Source organism: Dendrobates tinctorius, unplaced genomic scaffold, assembly GCF_039654945.1.
Source record: "Dendrobates tinctorius isolate UK_male_01 unplaced genomic scaffold, ASM3965494v1 ptg000093l, whole genome shotgun sequence".
Taxonomy (NCBI): domain Eukaryota; kingdom Metazoa; phylum Chordata; class Amphibia; order Anura; family Dendrobatidae; genus Dendrobates; species Dendrobates tinctorius.
The window spans coordinates 262,055-280,815 of record NW_027361761.1 but is presented as its reverse complement, the minus strand read 5'-3'; the positions used below and the strand labels follow the sequence as shown (position 1 = coordinate 280,815).

The 18,761-nt window shown below is 44.7% G+C and overlaps 1 protein-coding gene across 2 annotated transcripts in view; it reads left to right on the top strand.

Moving 5' to 3' along the window:
- ELP3 (elongator acetyltransferase complex subunit 3) overlaps positions 1-18,761 on the top strand; it is a 134,091-nt gene that overhangs the window by 12,143 nt on the left and 103,187 nt on the right. For both annotated transcript variants that reach the window (XM_073586335.1, XM_073586336.1), the window contains 3 exons: positions 242-312; positions 15,946-16,009; positions 16,536-16,604. In XM_073586335.1, the coding sequence (XP_073442436.1) occupies positions 242-312; positions 15,946-16,009; positions 16,536-16,604 (204 nt within the window). The remainder of the gene's footprint in view (positions 1-241; positions 313-15,945; positions 16,010-16,535; positions 16,605-18,761) is intronic.

Here is an 18,761-nt window from a genome sequence, read left to right as displayed (position 1 = left end):
AAGAATATAACTACTATAATACTGTCCCTATGTACAAGAATATAACTACTATAATACTGCCCCCTATGTACAAGAATATAACTACTATTATACTGCTCCTATGTACAAGAATATAACTACTATAATACTGCTCCTATGTACAAAAATATAACTACTATAATACTGCCCCTATGTACAAGAATTAATATTACTACTATAATACTGCTCCTGTGTGCAATTATATTTTTGTTTTTTGATGCAGATTGCTGTGGTTGCTGTCATGTGTAAACCTCACCGATGTCCTCACATTAACTTCACTGGAAACATCTGTGTGTAAGTTTATTGTTCTGTTGTCCTTTATTTGGATTTCGTTTTCTTTTATGTTGTAACCAAACACACATTTGAATTGTCTCTTTACTGCATGCAGTTTGCATAGAAATTGAACAGATACCTGATGTTTTTTAATATACACTACCGTTCAAAAGTTTAGGGTCACTTCGAAATTTCCTTATTTTTGAAAGAAAAGCACAGTTATTTCCAATGAAGGTAACAATAAATGATTCAGAAATACACTCTATACACTGTTAATGTGGTAAATGACTATTCTAGCTGCAAACGCCTGGTTTGTCATGCAATATCTTCATAGGTGTATAGAGGCCCATTTCCAGCAACCATCACTCCAGTGTTCTTATGGTACTTTGTGTTTGCTAACTGTGTAAGAAGGCTAATGGATGGTTAGAATACCCTTGAAAACCCTTGTGCAAGTATGTTAGCACAGCTGAAAACAGTTTGGCTGATTAGAGAAGCTATAAACCAGACCTTCCTTTGAGCTAGTTGAGAATCTGGAGCATTACATTTGTTTGTTCCATTAAACTCTCAAAATGGCCAGAAAAAAAGAACTTTCATGTGAAACTCGACAGTCTATTCTTGTTCTTAGAAATGAAGGCTATTCCATGCGAGAAATTGCCAGGAAACTGAAGATTTCCTACAACGGTATGTACTACTCCCTTCAGAGGAGAGCACAAACAGCCTCTAACCAGAGTAGAAAGAGAAGTGGGAGGCCCCGCTGCACAACTGAGCAACAAGACAAGTACATTAGAGTCTGTAGTTTGAGAAATCGACGCGCCTCAGGTCCTCAACTGGCAGCTTCATTAAATAGTACACGCAAAACGCCAGTGTCAACAGCTACAGTGAAGAGGCGACTCCGGGATGCTGGCCTTCAGGGCAGAGTGGCAAAGAAAAAGCCATATCTGAGACTGGCTAATAAAAGGAAAAGATTAATATGGGCAAAAGAACACAGACATTGGACAGAGGAAGATTGGAAAATAGTGTTATGGACAGACAAATCTATGTTTGAGGTGTTTGGTTCGCACAGAAGAACATTTTTCAGAGAACAACTGAAAAGATGCTGAAAGAGTGACGCCATCTGTCAAGCATGGTGGAGGTAATGTGATGGTCTGGGGTTGTTTTAGTAAAGTGGGAGATTTCTACAAGATAAAAGGGATTTTGAATAAGGAAGGCTATCATTCCATTTTGCAACGCCGCCATGCCATACCTTGTGGACAGCGCTTGATTGGAGCCAATTTCATCCTACAACAGGACAATGACCCAAAGCACACCTCCATATTATGCAAGAACTATTTAGAGAAGAAGCCGGCAGCTGGTATTCTATATGTAATGGAGTGGCCAGCGCAGTCACCAGATCTCAACCCCATTGAGCTGTTGTGGGAGCAGCTTGACCGTATGGTACGCAAAAACTGCCCATCAAGCCAAACCCACTTGTGGGAGGGGCTTCTGGAAGCATGGGGGGAAATTTCTCCAGATTACCTCAGCAAATTAACTGCTAGAATGCCAAAGGCCTGCAATGCTGGAATTGCTGCAAAGGAACATTCTGTGCCGAAAGCAAAGTCTGAAGGAGAAAATTATTATTTCAAATAAAAATCTTTTTTTCGAACCTGTCAATGTCTGGACTAGATTATAAATTCATTTGGCATCTCATTAGATTAATAAAAGTATGAGTTTTCAAGGAAAACACAAAATTGTCTGGGTGACCCCAAACTTTTGAATGGTAGTGTATATATGTATATATATTATGCTGTGGATATATGAAATCTACACTCCTTTATTGAAATTCCAGGTTTTAATAATGTAAAAAAAAAATCTTACCAAGAAGAATAATTTCAGAACTTTTTTCCCCTTTAATGTAACTAAGCAAAACTAATGTGGTTTCATAAGTGTGAACAACCTCTTATAATTAGGGATGTGGTTGTGCTCTGATATAGCCAATCACATCTTTTCTTCTGTCACATAGTAGTCAGTGCACGGCCTTCATCATTTTCTGCAATTCCAATTAACCCCATGGAAAGTTTCGCTGTTCTAAGTGGATTTTCCTAATATTTTCTTAGTTTCCATGATCCATAAACAGTTGACAACACAGCAAAGAGATCTCCTTGTTTAAACTTATCAGTCAGGAGAATAATACAAAAAGTAATTCCCAGGCATAAGATCTAAAATGGAAGAAACTGAAGACGCCCCCAAGAAGTGGCTTATGTTTGGCACAGTATTGACATTACTTAGAATTACTTAAAACTTGAAGTCCCTCCAAAAGTTGATGAAAAGAGAAGAAAATTTGTCCTGGAGCCTGCCAAGAGGCTGACTGCAACATTAAAGGCGCTGCAGGATTTTCTGTCCAGTCCTGGCTGTGTCCTGCATGTGACATGAGTCTCCTGTATTCTTCATTTGTCCAGCCTGTGTGGTCGGGTGGTAAGATGGAATCCTTTTTTTCCCACAGAAAAGCATCCAGAAGCTGCTGTGGTTTGTGTTGTGAATTCGCTTTCTGGCCTACCTCTGGTTACCAGGGCCGCCATCAGGGCATGACAGGCCTTACATGTGTATGGGGCCCGGTGATTAGGGGGGCCCGACCATGCTGGCAGCCCGATCCGCGCTGGGGCCCCCCTACATTTTATACAGGCTTCTGCAGCTTTATTTTAAATTCAGACTCAGCGCCTGCCAGGCCCCCCCGGGCAGGCCCCCCCCCGCACCATGGTCCAGCCAGCGCCGAAATCCCCCCCTGCACAATGGTCCAGCCACAGCTCCGCCCTCACCTGACGTCACACACTGCTCTGCTCCTCCACTTCCTCATTCAGTCAGTGTGCCACGTGGGACTAGGAGAGGGAGGGAGCCTCGCCGCTGGAGCACAGCCAGATAACAAGGTAAGAAGAATTTTTTTTTTTTTTTGAGAGCGGCTATCCAGGGGGCCTGGGGCAGAATGCTGGGGGCAGAATGCTGGATGCTGGGGGCAGAATGCTGGATGCTGGGGGCAGAATGCTGGATGCTGGGGGCAGAATGCTGGACGCTGGGGGCAGAATGCTCGAGGCAGAATGCTGGACGCTGGGGGCAGAATGCTGGGGCAGAATGCTGGACGCTGGGGGCAGAATGCTGGGGCAGAATGCTGGACGCTGGGGCAGAATGCTGGGGGCAGAATGCTGGACGCTGGGGGCAGAATGCTGGATGCTGGGGGCAGAATGCTGGACGCTGGGGCAGAATGCTGGGGGCAGAATGCTGGACGCTGGGGGCAGAATGCTGGGGGCAGAATGCTGGACATGGGGCAGGAATGCTGGGGGCAGAATGGACATGGGGCAGAATGCTGGACGCTGGGGGCAGAATGCTGGACGCTGGGGGCAGAATGCTGGACGCTGGGGGCAGAATGCTGGACGCTGGGGGCAGAATGCTGGACGCTGGGGGCAGAATGCTGGGGGCAGAATGCTGGATGCTGGGGGCAGAATGCTGGAGGCAGAATGCTGGATGCTGGGGGCAGACTGCTGGGGGCAGAATGCTGGACGCTGGGGGCAGAATGCTGGGGGCAGAATGCTGGACGCTGGGGGCAGAATGCTGGGGGCAGAATGTTGGACACTGGGGGCAGAATGCTGGGGGCAGAATGCTGGACGCTGGGGGCAGAATGCTGGACGCTGGGGGCAGAATGCTGGACGCTGGGGGCAGAATGCTGGACGCTGGGGGCAGAATGCTGGACGCTGGGGGCAGAATGCTGGACGCTGGGGGCAGAATGCTGGACGCAGAATGCTGGATGCTGGGGGCAGAATGCTGGAGGCAGAATGCTGGACGCTGGGGGCAGACTGCTGGGGGCAGAATGCTGGACGCTGGGGGCAGAATGCTGGGGGCAGAATGCTGGACGCTGGGGGCAGAATGCTGGGGGCAGAATGCTGGACGCTGGGGGCAGAATGCTGGGGGCAGAATGCTGGACGCTGGGGGCAGAACGCTGGGGGCAGAATGCTGGATGCTGGGGGCAGAATGCTGGATGCTGGGGGCAGAATGCTGGACGCTGGGGGCAGAATGCTGGGGGCAGAATGTTGGACGCTGGGGGCAGAATGCTGGACGCTAGGGGCAGAATGCTGGGAGCAGAATGCTGGACGCTGGGGGCAGAATGCTGGACATGGGGCAGAATGCTGGACACTGGGGGCAGAATGGACATGGGGCAGAATGCTGGACGCTGGGGGCAGAATGCTGGACATGGGGCATAATGCTGGACACTGGGGGCAGAATGGACATGGGGCAGAATGCTGGACGCTGGGGACAGTATGCTGGACGCTGGTGGCAGAATGCTGGATATGAGGGCAGACTGTGAGACGGGGCAGAATGCTGGACATGGGGCAGAAGAATGCTGGACGCTGGGGCAGAATTCTGGACATGGGGCAGAATGCTCGAAACTGGGGCAGAATGCTGGAGACTGAGGCAGAATGCTGGACGCTGGGGGCAGAATGCTGGACATGGGGGCAGGCTGTGAGCTGGGGCAGAATGGTGGACGCTGCGGGCAGAATGGTGGACGCTGGGGGTAGAATGCAAGACACTGGGGCAGAATGCTGGACATGGGGGCAGAATGTGACAGTGAGACACAGGAGGGGGCAGAATGTGACAGTGAGACACAGAAGGGGGCAGAATGTGACAGTGAGACACAGGAGGGGGCAGAATGTGACAGTGAGACACAGGAGGGGGCAGAATGTGACAGTGAGACACAGGAGGGGGCAGAATGTGACAGTGAGACACAGGAGGGGGCAGAATGTGACAGTGAGACACAGGAGGGGGCAGAATGTGACAGTGAGACACAGGAGGGGGCAGAATGTGACAGTGAGACACAGGAGGGGGCAGAATGTGAGACACCGGGCATGATTGGAGATAGATGGAGCAGGGTCATGGGGCAGGATGGATACGATTTAGACAGATTGGTCAGGAGGGAGATCATATGGGGCAGAATGGATACTGATGAGGGTGGGATGGGAGAACATATGGCTGAAGTCAAAAATGAGACACACGGGAGTCAGGATGGGGGATATTATTACCATAGGGGCTAATTAAGGGATATTATTACTGCAGTGATGTATTTTATTTTCTTGAGGATACTGTTGTAAATGGGGGGGCGGTCCTGTTACTGTGCAGAGCGACACTATGTCGCCTTTTTTTCTTCATGTGGTGTAATGTAGAAGTTGGGAAAAAATAAGTAATGTGTTCTGCAAGCGGAGCTCTAGATAACTGTGTTATTTCCTGCAGAGACAAGTCCTGGCTGGAAGACGTGATGGCGATCTGTGCTGGATGAAAGATGAAAAACAAAGATGAAGGACTTCACCTAGAGACATCACTGGTGAGTTAGTGTGTTACCTGTACACTGACACTATGTACAGAGGTCCTGTGTATAATGTCACCGGTGATCACTGTGTTACCTGTACATTATATACAGAGCTCCTGTGTATAATGTCATTGATCACTATATTACCTGTACACAGACACTGCATACTAAGTACAGATCTTGTGTGTATAATGTCTCTTATGGTCATAGTATTATGTTTTTTTAATTAATGTCAGTATTGTAGTATTCAGTCTCCATGTGGTGGTAATATGTGGTCTGGGCGTGGTGCAGTGGTATTTGTCCCTTGTATATTCTATTATTTGGTCACTTTGTGGTGGTAATTTGCGGTCTGTTCATGGTGCGGTGGTATTTGTTCGTTGTATGTGATATTATTCGGTCACTATGGTAGTAATATGTGGTCTGGTCATGATATGGCGGTATTTGTTCCTTGTATGTCTTATTATAGGTCACTATGTGGTGGTAATATGTGGTCTGGACATGGTGTAGCGGTATTTGTTCCTTGTATGTGGTGGTAAGTTGTGGTCTGGACATGGTGCGGTGGTATTTGTTCCTTGTATGTGATATTATTGGTCATTTTAAAAAATTGAAAAATAAATAAAAATATACCTAAATTGTATTGCATATTTTAACAAATATTTAATAGGTTACAGTAGAGTAGGGCCTGGCCAAAAGTGTCTACCCTGTTATGGTGGCGACTTAAAACAATCTTTTGGCCAAAGCAAAAGCTGCTGGCTATATGTGTGACCTGGTGATGGGAACTGTTAATGTGTGATAGGTGAGAAGTGGAGTTTATCCAACAGAGAGCGGTGGGACTGTGGACAGTTCGAGTGGTGGAGGCGGGGCTGGATGGAGCCTGGGCGGAGTCTAAAGGGGGCCCCGAAAATTTTGCCAGTATGGGGCCCCGAAATTCCTAGTGGCAGCCCTGCTGGTTACTACTGAAGGGTAGTGGAGCTGGTCAAATTGACAGTAGGGTTGCGAGTTCTCTTTCTGGGCTCCCTCTGGTGGTTACTGGAGGTAATGGAGTTGATCTGATTAACAGAGGCTTGCCACCTGATAGTGAGGACGACGATTGGAGATCTGGGGTTTCAGACTGGATTTAAGACCGCCGACTCCTTCTATCCCTTCTGGTGATTTTCTTCCTGCCTCTTAGTTTCCAGCTCAGTCCCTGCATGTTCAGCTAAGTGTTCATTTGCTATTCTTTTTACATTTAATCTGGTTTTGTCTATTTTAGTATTGTGTGGGTCAGCCAGCTCCGGCTGGGGCTGTGCTGAATCACTGTCCATATGTTACTGCTTGTGCCAGTTTGTTTTTGTCCCTTATTAGATTGGCCTCTTTTTGCTCTGCTTTCAGAATATACCAGAGTGCTGATATAGTGGGTGTAGTTGTGCAACTTCAGTATTTTTGCATCAGATGTGTTGGACTTTTTTGCAGGGTTTTTTGCGTGATTGCAGACAGTGTCTTTCCTTTACTGTCCTGTCTAGTCAGTGTGGGCCCCATCGTTTGCTCAGTCTATTTTCCTACCTGCGTTTGTGTTTTCATCTTGTCTCACCGACAATATATGTTTGGGGGCTATCTATTCCATTGGGGTCTGCTCTGGGGCAGTTTAGATTTCCCCTTTCTTGCTTTAGGCTTAGTTAGCTCTCCGGCTGTGCCGAGGCGTCTAGGATCATCGTAGGCACGCTCCACGGCTACTGCTAGTTGTGTGGATAGGATCAGGGGTCTGCAATCTGCTTAGTTACCAACCTCTCTGGTTTTCTGTGACTTAGCTTGGTCTTGTTTTCCTCCTCGGTGACCCACTCATAACACCCGTGGTGTCAATATGATCACTACACCCATAGATGAATTCAATCCGCTTAGTTACCAACCTCTCTGGTTTTCTGTGGCTTAGCTTGGGCTTTCTCTCCTCCTCGGTGACCCAATCATAACAGGTTTGCCAAAACCTCCATCTCATTGACCAAAAGCAGGAAGTGTGTTATGGTCTGATGAGAGCAAGATTGAACTTATTGACCATAATTCCAAAAGATGCAAAGCAATGTGCATCACCACCAGAACAGCATCCCCACCGTGAGGCATGGTGGAGGCTGCCTGTTGCTTTTGGACCTGTTTTTCAGCGACTGGAACTGGGGCTTTAGTCAAAGTCGAGGGAATTTGGAATGGGTACAAATATCAGTTTTGTGCACTGTTGAAAAGAAGGAAACTGCTGGACAGAGGCTAGACGGAGTCCAGTGCAACTCTGCTGCCTCGTTAACAGTAAGTGGATCCCTCCTGGGTTTCATCTGAATCACGTCACTGAGATCTAGATGTACTGTAAACCTTGATGTAAAGTCTCTGTAGCGCATCGGAAAAATGTGATCCCAAACGTTATGTAAAATCTTCCCATTAAATTCTTCAACTCAGTCCACAAAAATAGCAAGTCTCCACTCAGGTCCATCACCTGATGATGGAAATATAGGGGCTTCCATGTTGCTGCTGGAAAAGCGCTATAGCTTCTCGTACCCCAAAAGATATCCAGCAAATTCTACACTCCCAAATCCAAATGCCCCCTTCTTTCTGAGCCCCCCAGTGTGCCAAAACCATATTTAGCGTCCACATGTTTGGCATTTCTGTAGCATCGAAAACCTGCCTAATTTTTTGGTGCATGTCTCCAGAGGAATGAACTGGACATAGCATAACATGCTGGTCACTATAACTTATACTGGTCACTATAACTTATACTGGTCACTATAACGTACTGGTCAATAAAACGGCAGTTTGTAATTTTAACTCAGCAACTTCCAAATTTCCACTGCTGCTTGTTTTTGGAAATCAAAATCGTCAATACACCTGCCGATGTATTTCCAGAGGGGTGAAGTTTCCAAAATGGGGTCACTTGAGAGGGAATTCTGCCCTTCTAGTACTTAGGGGCCCTGTATATGGAGTCCGCAAACTATTCTAGGAAAATTTGCTCTCCAGGTTGCAAATAGCGCTCCATTCCTCCCGAGTCTCTCGATATGGCTAAGGAGTGCTCCACAGCCACATATGGGGTATTTCTACATTCAGCAGAAATTGTGGGACAAATTTTGGTGCCATTTTGTACCAGTTTCCCAATGTATAAATGTAGAATTGGGAGATAAAATGAAATTTTTGTGATAAAAATGTAAATTATTTCTTCACTGCCCAATGGAATAAAATTCTGTAACACACCCGTGTGTTGTGAACTCATTTTCTGGTCTGCCTCTGGTTTCTGGTGAGGGAGCTGGTTGTGCTGACAGAGGAGTTGTGAGTTCTCTTTCCGGGCTCCCTCTGGTGGTGGCAGGAGGTAATGAAGCTGATCTAATTAACAGAGACCTGCCACTTGATAATGATGATGAGGAGTGGACATCTGGAGTCTCAGACTGGATTTAAGACAGCCGACTCCCTATTCCCATGCTGGTGATTTTTTTCCTGCCTCCTGACGTCTTAGTTTCCAGCTCAGTTCCTGCCTTCTCAAGCTAAGTTGTTCTCTGCTAATGCTCACATTTGATTTGGTTTGGTCTATTCAGTTTTTTGTGTGGTCAGCCAGCCCCGGCTGGGGCTGTGCTGAATTTCCACTCTTATGTCATTGTATGTGCTAGTTTGCTTTTTGTCCCTTATTAGATTGGCCTCTTTTTGCTCTGTTCTCAGAATATGCCAGAGTGCTGATATAGTGGGAGAAGTCTAGTGACTTCAGGGTATTTTTTTGCTATCAGAAGTGTTGGACATTTTTGCAGGATTTTTTGGCGTGATTGGAGACAGTATCTTTCCTTTCCTGTCCTTTCTAGTTAGTGTGGGCCCCATCGTTTGCTCAGCCTATTTTCCTACCTGTGTTTGTGCTTTCATCTTGTCTCACCGTCAATACATGTGTGGGGGCTGTCTATTCCTTTGGGGTCTGCTCTGGGGCAGTTTAGATTTCCCCTTTTCTTGCTTTAGGCTTATTTAGTCCTCCGGCTGTGACGAGGTGTCTCGAATCATCGTAGGTACGCTCCATGGCTGCTGTTAGTTGTGTGGTTAGGATCAGTGGTCTGCAATCCGCGTAGTTACCAACCTCTCTGGTTTTCTGTGACTTAGCTTGGTCTTGTTTTCCTCATCGGTGACCCACTCATAACACCCGTGGTGTCAATATGAGCACTACACCCTTAGATGAATTAACTGAGCGATGTAAAATAGGGTCACTGATTTTTTTTTTTTTTTTTTTGCTGTTCTGGCACCTCAAGGGGCTCTGCCAGTGGATGATGGCACCCGCAAGCATAAAAGTAAAATCTGCAGTAAAGTATGGCGCCTCTTTCATACTGAGTTTTGCACTGTGCCTCAAAAATAGTTTTCCCCCACGTATGGTGTATCTGTGTACTCAGGAGAAATTGTATAACAAATTGTGTGTTCCATTTTCTCCTCGTATCCTTTTTTAAAATTAAAAACTTGGGTCTAAAGCAACATTTTAGAAAAAAATTGTAATTTTCCATTGACTCTTTCCAGTGTTATACAGTTCTGTGAACTTCCACTGTTTTTGGCATGTCAGGGGCTTTCCAAATGTGACATGGCATCCGCAATCTATTCCAGACAAAATTGAGCTTCAGTATTCAGTTGGTGCTCCTTCCCTTCTGAGCCCTGACATGCTCTCAAACGGTAGTTTTCCCCCCACATATGGGGTATCAGTGTGCTCAGAAGATATTGTAAAAAATTTGTTTGGTCCTTTTTCTCCTGTTATGAAAAATATGGAGAAAACCAATATTTTTGTTGGAAAAATTTATTTTTTCATGGCTCAACATTATAAAATTCTGTGAAGCACTTGTGGGTTCAGGGTGCTAACCAGACATGTAGCTAAGTTCCTTGAGGCATATAATTTCCAAAATGGGATCACTTCTAGGGGATTTCCACTGTTTATGCACATGAGGGTCTCTCCAAATGCAACATGGCGTCTATCTATTCCAACCAATTTAGTTCTCCTAAAGACAAGCCGTGCCATGCGCCCAAACAGTAGTTTTCCCCCATATTTTGGTTATCAGTGTATTCAGGAGAAATTCCACAACAAATAGTATGGTCCATTTTCTCCTGTTACCCTTGTGAAAATGTAAAATTTGGGGGCTAAAGCAACATTTTTGTGGGAAAAAGTAAAATTTTCATTTTACGTTTGACATTGCTTTAATTCCTGTAAAGCACCTGAAGGGTTAATAAACATCTTGAATGTGGTTCTGAGGGGTGCATTTTTTTAAAATGGTGTAAGCTTGGGTATTTTCTGTCACGTAGACCCCTCAGTCGCTTCAAATGTGATGTGGTCCCTAAAAAAACAAATTGGTTTTGTAAATTTTGTTGGGAAATTGAGAAATTGGTGATAAACTTTTAACCCTTCTGTCTTCATAACATTATTTATTAACTTTTTTGTGTGACATAACCCTGGTTTAAGTGCATAATAATAAAAAGTTTTAAAATTGTAGAAATTTTAAAATTGTGGGCAAAATTCAAATATTTTCACAAATATATGCAAAAAGTATTCGGCCTACATTTATCACTAACATGAAGTACGATTTAAAAAAAAAACAAGTCTCAGAATCAGAGGGATCCGTTGAATCGTTTCAGAGTGATTACCTCATAAAGTGACAGTGGTCGTGAAAATGAAAATGGGCTCAGTGGTGAAGGGGTTAAAGGTGCAAAAAGTTCTGAAATGATTCTTCTTTGTCTGATTTTAGTTCTTTGTATTCCTGTAGTGAAGGCCCTTAATGCACTTTTTGATCCCAGGTATCCGGTGTTATGACATAAGTTACAATGTATTTCCACCCTCCCACGGCCTTGTTCACATATAGTGACTATTTTGCTGCTTGTTTTAAAACTGATCAGAAGAGGCAAAAGCAATTCTCTCTTTCACATGTAAAAAGAGCAACAACATTTGCACAGAAGCAATCAGAGATCAGCCAACATGTTTTTAAAGGGTATTGTCAACCAATGAAAGTAGTTGATATAAACATTTAATTTACTCATAAACTGCATTTCCTCTGAACATACATTACTGATCCTGTACTGCTCCTGAGATACATCCTGTATTATACCCCAGAGCTGCACTCACTATTCTGCTGGTGCAGTCACTGTGTACATACATTACTGATCCTGAGTTACATCCTGTATTATACCCCAGAGCTGCAGTCACTGTGTACACACATTACATTACTGATACTGAGTTACATCCTGTATTATACCCTAGAGCTGCACTCACTATTCTGCTGGTGCAGTCACTGTGTACATATATTACATTACTGATCCTGAGTTACATCCTGTATTATACTCCAGAGCTGCACTCACTATTGTGCTGGTGCAGTCACTGTGTACATACATTACATTACTAATCCTGAGTTACATCCTGTATTATACCCCAGAGCTGCACTCACTATTCTGCTGATGCAGTCACTGTGTACATATATTGTATTACTGATCCTGAGTTACATCCTGTATTATACCCCAGAGCTGCACTCACTATTCTCCTGCTGCAGTCACTGTGTACATACAGTTGTGCTCAAAAGTTTACTTACATATCCAGGCAGAATTTTTTGCTTTCTTTGCATATTTTCAGAGAATATGAATGATAACACCAAAACTTTTTCTCCACTCATTGTTAGTAGTTGGGTGAAGCCATTTATTGTCAAACTACTGTTTTCTCTTTTTAACTCATAATGACAACCCAAAACATCCAAATGACCCTGATCAAAAGCTCACATACCCCATTTCTTAATACCATGTATTGCCCCCTCTAACATCAATGACAGCTTGAAGTCTTTTGTGGTACTTGTGGATGAGGTTCTTTATTTTCTCAGATGGTAAAGCTGCCCACTCTTCTTGGCAAAAAGCCTCCAGTTCCTGTAAATTCCTGGGCTGTCTAGCATGAACTGCGTGATTGAGATCTCCCCAGAGTGGCTCAATGATATTGAGGTCAGGAGACTGAGATGGCCACTCCAGAACTATCATTTTGTTCTGCCAATGACAGGTCAACTTGGTCTTGTGTTTTGGATCGTTGTCATGTTGGAACGTCCAAGTAAGTCTCATGTGCAGCTTCCAAGCTGATGATTGCAAATTTGTCTTCAGTGTTTGCTGATAACATGCTGCATTCATCTTTCCTTCAACTTTGACCAAGTTTCCTGTGCCTTTGTAGCGCACACATCCCCACAACATCAGCGATCCACCTCCGTGCTTTACAGTAGGAATGGTGTTCCTTTCATCTTAGGCCTTGTTGACCTCTCTCCAAATGTAACATTTATGAGAGTGACCAAAAAGCTCAATTTTGGTCTCATCACACCAAATTACCTTGTTCCAGAAGCTTTGAGCTTGGTCTCTGTGCTGTTGTGCATATTGTAGGTGAGATACTTTATGGCATTTGCGCAGTAATGGCTTTCTTCTGGTGACTCAACCATGTAGCCCATTTTTCTTCAAGTGCCTCCTTATTGTGCATCTTGAAACAGCCACATCGCTAGTTTTCATAGAGTCCAGTATTTCAGCTGATGTTATTTGTGTTTTTTTTTCTTTGCATCCCAAACAATTTTCCTGGCAGTTGTGGGCAAAATATTTGTTGGTCTACCTGACCGTGGTTTTGTTTTTACAGAGCCCCTGATTTTCCATTTGTAAATCACAGTTTGAACGCTGCTGACTGGCATTATCAATTGCTTGGATATCTTTTTGTATCCCTTTCCTGTTTTATACAGTTCAACTACCTCTTCCTGTAGATCCGCTGACAATTCTTTTACTTTCCTCATGACTCACAATCCAGAAACGTCAGTGGCTGGATGAAAGATGCAAGAGTCTGTCTGGATCCCAACCCCATGTATAGAGATGAACGCCTTGGTCTTCTTAAAGACCTTTTTGAATCGGGGCTACCATCCAAGAACAATTCAAAACCAAATTACAAGAGCCACCAGAATGTCAAGGAATCACCTGCTACATTACAAGGGTGCCTCTAGTAGTCACCTACGATCCAAATCTGGAGGTGCTAAGGGGAGCTGCACGGAGATTACAACTTTTACTTCAAAAAGATGCCCGATTACAATCCATTTTTCCAGACCCCCCCCCCCCCACTACTGTGTTTTAGGCAGCCCCCAAATCTAAGAAGCATCATTGTAAGAAACTCCCTGTCCTCCCCAACAGCTGCAGGAACCTTTCCTTGCAACCAGAAAAAAATGTAACACCTGTCCATTTATAATGACCACGGACAAGATAAAGATCCCCAACTCACATTAGGACTACAAGATCCCAGGTACGTTCAGCTGCATCACATCTAATGGGGTGTACTTAATTATTTGCACTAAATGTCCAACTGGGGGTCTGTATGTGTGGGAGAACGGGCAAAAACTGAGAACAAGGATCAATTCTCATCGCAACACAATAAGACAAAAAAGAACGGACATACCTGTGGCCAAAGATTTTTGTATGCCTGATCACAACAACACCATGGATATGAAATTACTGGTATTGAACGGTAACTTCACATCTCAGAGAGAGAGAAGAATCTGTGAGTACAAATTCATGATGACCTTTGACACACTCAGTGCAGGAATGACTGTGTCGCATGGATTTCTGTCTTTTTACATCAATTAAGGAATTTGCTTCTAAGACCTTGTGGGGGCATCACAACATATTACCAGACCCCAATCAGAGGACAATAAAACTTTTGCTCCTTATCTATGAACTATTCCAATATTTATGGCCATAACGGTGTATCACTCTCCCATAACGATAGTTCTGCTTCACGTCACTTGTCTTATCTATTGCGTTATTTCTGTGTTGTGTATAGATATGTGATTCTTCAGATTTTGTATTAGTCTAGCCTGATGAAGAGACCTGAGTAGTCTGGAAAGCTTGCAATGTGTCACCATCTTTTCAGTTAGCCAATAAAAGGTATCAACCACTGAGGACTCTCAATTCTGAATATTTTTCTGTCTGGTTCCCAGAAACTCACTCAGCTTTTATGCACACACTGATTACAAGCAAACAGGTCACAGGTGAGGATGTTACCTTTAGTAGCCATTCAAACCCATTTATGTCAACTTCTGTGCAGGTTATCAGTCCAAAATCACCAGGGTATGTGAACTTTTGATCAGGGTCATTTTGATGTTTTGGGTTGTCATTAAGATTTAAAGAGAAAACACAGTAGTCTGACAATAAATGGCTTCACCCAACTACTAACCATGAGTGGAGAAAAAGTTTTGGTGTTATCATTCATATTCTCTGAAAAAAGGCCAAGAAAGCAAAAATTCTGCCGGGGTATGTACACTTGAGCAAAACTTTACATTACTGATCCTGAGATGCATTCTGTATTATACTCCAGAGCTGCACTCACTATTCTGCTGGTGCAGTCACTGTGTACATACATTACTGATCCTGAGTTACATCCTGTATTATACCCCAGAGCTGCACTCACTATTCTGCTGGTACAGTCACTGTGTACACACATTACATTACTGATCCTGAGTTACCTCCTGTATTATACTCCAGAGCTGCACTCACTATGCTGCTGGTACAGTCACTGTGTACATTCATTACATTACTGATCCTGAGTTACATCCTGTATTATACTCCAGAGCTGCACTCACTATTCTGCTGGTACAGTCACTGTGTACATACATTACATTACTGATCCTGAGTTACATCCTGTATTATACCCCAGAGCTGCACTCACTATTCTGCTGGTGCAGTCACTGTGTACATACACATTACTGATCCTGAGTTACATCCTGTATTATACTCCAGAGCTGCACTCACTATTCTGCTGGTGCAGTCACTATGTACATAAATTACATTAATGATCCTGAGTTACATCCTGTATTATACTCCAGAGCTGCACTCACTATTCTGCTGGTGCAGTCATTGTGTACTTACATTACTGATCCTGAGTTACATCTTGTATTACACTCCAGAGCTGCACTCACTATTCTGCTGGTGTAATCACTGTGTACATACATTACATTACTGATCCTGAGTTACATCCTGTATTATACCCCAGAGCTGCACTCACTATTCTGCTGGTGCAGTCACTGTGTACATATATTACATTACTGATCCTGAGTTACATCCTGTATTATACTCCAGAGCTGCACTCACTATTCTGCTGGTGCAGTCACTGTGTACATACATTACATTACTGATCCTGATTTACATCCTGTATTATACCCCAGAGCTGCACTCATTATTCTGCTGGTGCAGTCACTGTGTACATACATTACATTAATGATCCTGAGTTACATCCTGTATTATACTCCAGAGCTGCACTCACTATTCTGCTGTTGGTCGCTGTGTTCATACAGTACTGATCCTGTGTATGTCATTCTCTGCTGCAGGTATTGCCCCGGAGGTCCGGACTCTGATTTTGAGTACTCCACACAGTCATACACAGGATATGAGGTATGTTTCCTTCTGTGCAGTGTAAGCTGTTTTATACAGTCTTCTGCCTGTTAGAGCAGCGTCTGGATCCTGCCCCGATCGCTGCTGTTAATATCTGACATTTAGATGTGACCATGACAGTGGGGCGATGGGTGTTCATGGCTGCCATCCTTGCCCTGCTGTAAAGCACAGCAACCATGTCGTGCAACACCGCAACTAGCAACATCTAAAATGCAGAAACGCGTCTTGCTGAGGTGTCTGTCTGGCAGACAACATTGGTGATGGTTTCCTTCCATCATATTCCATTATTAGTTTTCAGTTATGAAGGGCTCATGCATTAGCTATCGTGTAGTGGAGGAGCGCTGCTCCTGACGAATAGGGGTGTGCTGATCTTTTGGAACACACAAAAAAAGTTAGAAAGTCGGTTAAAGGGGTTGCCAACAACCCCTTTTAAGAAAGCAGTATAATGTTTTTTATTTTCTTTATTTGTTGTTATTTTCTATCCATATTACTGTTCCTTTCTCCTCTTGTCCCCATCTCTGCACAGCCGACCTCCATGCGTGCCATCCGGGCCCGGTACGATCCTTTCCTGCAAACAAGACATAGAGTTGAACAGGTACATTTTTTCTGTGCCTCTGATTTATAGTGATTTTTCTGTATTTGGTGTCCATAATCTCTCTAAGGCTGGTTTCACATTAGCGCTTTTTAAGCGCACGCACGGCCGGGGGTAGCTCCGCCCCCGAGCCGGCTCTCTGCCCGGCGTGCCCGCCCCTTCCTTGTAGCGCCGCCTCCTAGCGCACAGCGGCGCCTGCGATCGGCGCACCCTATCTTTAGCATAGGGTGCGCAGATCGTGCGCAGGCCGTGCGCTAGTTGCGCTTTGACCTGCGCTGCGCACTTTTGACGGTGCGCTGTGCGCGCCAAAATCAAACTTTTCGGATTTTGGCGCGCACGGCGCACCGTCAAAAGTGCGCAGCGCAGGTCAAAGCGCAACTAGCGCACGGCCTGCGCACGATCTGCGCACCCTATGCTAAAGATAGGGTGCGCCGATCGCAGGCGCCGCTGTGCGCTAGGAGGCGGCGCTACAAGGAAGGGGCGGGCACGCCGGGCAGAGAGCCGGCTCGGGGGCGGAGCTACCCCCGGCCGTGCGTGCGCTTAAAAAGCGCGAATGTGAAACCAGCCTTATGCCCACTTTTCACGTCCGTTTTTTATGTACGGACACACACACACACACCTATTGTATTCAACGGTGATGTGCACGTCAGGTTTTTCCCATGGACCGTATTTCCATGTGAAAAACTCAGATGTGTCCTTTTTTCATTTTTTTTACTCACAATGGACAAAATGCCTGCTGCACACATGCACACTGATGACATGCAGATGACATCCGTGTGACACATACTGGCACCTGGAAAAAGCAGTACACTTAGCACTGTTCGCAGGCGCCAGGTACTGAATGCAGCGCTCATCATTGTCAACTGGTCTCCCTTCGATCAGTGAAACCAGGCGACGCTGATGGGAGTTGGAGTCAGCACATGCTGTGTTTTGTATTGTGTATTAAATAAATAATAAAAAAAAAGCCATGAGTTCCACCTTCCTTTTCCTAACCAGATGAGGGAAAGCTGACAGATGTGAACTGGTGATATTCTGGTAAGGGGCCAATAGCCATAAAGGTTCCCTCGCACATCTGTTTGCTTAGCCTTTACTGGTTGTTATAGGGGAGAAACTAATAAAATGACATCTGGTCCCCCCTATATTTACTAAACAGACGGCTTCAAACTGGTTTTAATAGACTGGAAAGGCGTCATGGATTTTGGCCCCCTCCCAAACTAAGAACACCAGCCGTCAGCTGCCCCAGAAATGGTGCACTCATTAGATGTGCCAATTTTGGCGCTTAGCCTCCGCTCTTCCCATTTGCCTTGGTTTATTTTTATTTTTTAGTGAATAAATGGGTAAAAGTGTCTGGGTGTATTTATTTCAATTAAGGGACTTTATTCTGGTTGTTTCTTATTTGCAGTATGACTATGGGGTTAGTAATGGGTGTGTCTTATAGACTAATATTACTAACCTACTAACCCCTTGGCTTGATGTCAGCGAACATAAAACAACTGACATAAACACCACAACTATGACCCCACTTTCCACCGCACCAGGGCAGGAGGGAGGACAGGAGGCTAAGCGCCAGAAATGGTGCATCTAATGGATGCCCCATATATTGGGTGGCTGAGGGCTGATGTTCTTAGTCTGGGAGGGGGCCAATATCCATGGCCCTTTCCCTAGTCTATTAATATCAGCTCGCAGCTGTCTGTTTAGCCTTTGATGGTTAGTAAATATAGGGAAACCCCACTTCTGTTTTTTTTGGGTTTCCCCTATAATGACCAGTAAAAGCTAAGAAAACAGCTGTAAGCCGATATTAATAGGCTGGGAACCTTTAGGCTATGTGCACACGGTGCGGATTCTGCTGTGGAATTTTTCGCGCAGATTTTGCTAAATCTGCAGGTAAAATGACCTGCGTTTTACCTGCAATTTTAGTGCAGATTTAGTGCAGTTTTTGTGCGGATTTCCCCTGCAGTTTCCACCTGCAGATTTCTATAATGGAGCAGGTGGAAAACTGCAGCAAAACCGCACAAAAGAAGCGACATGCTGCTTATTTTATTCTGCACCAAATCTGCGCTGAAAAATCTGCAGCATATGCACAGCCTTTTTTGTTTTACATAGCCTTAAATGGTACTGTACATCACGTGCAGTTCTGCTGCTTTTCTGCTGCAGTTCTGC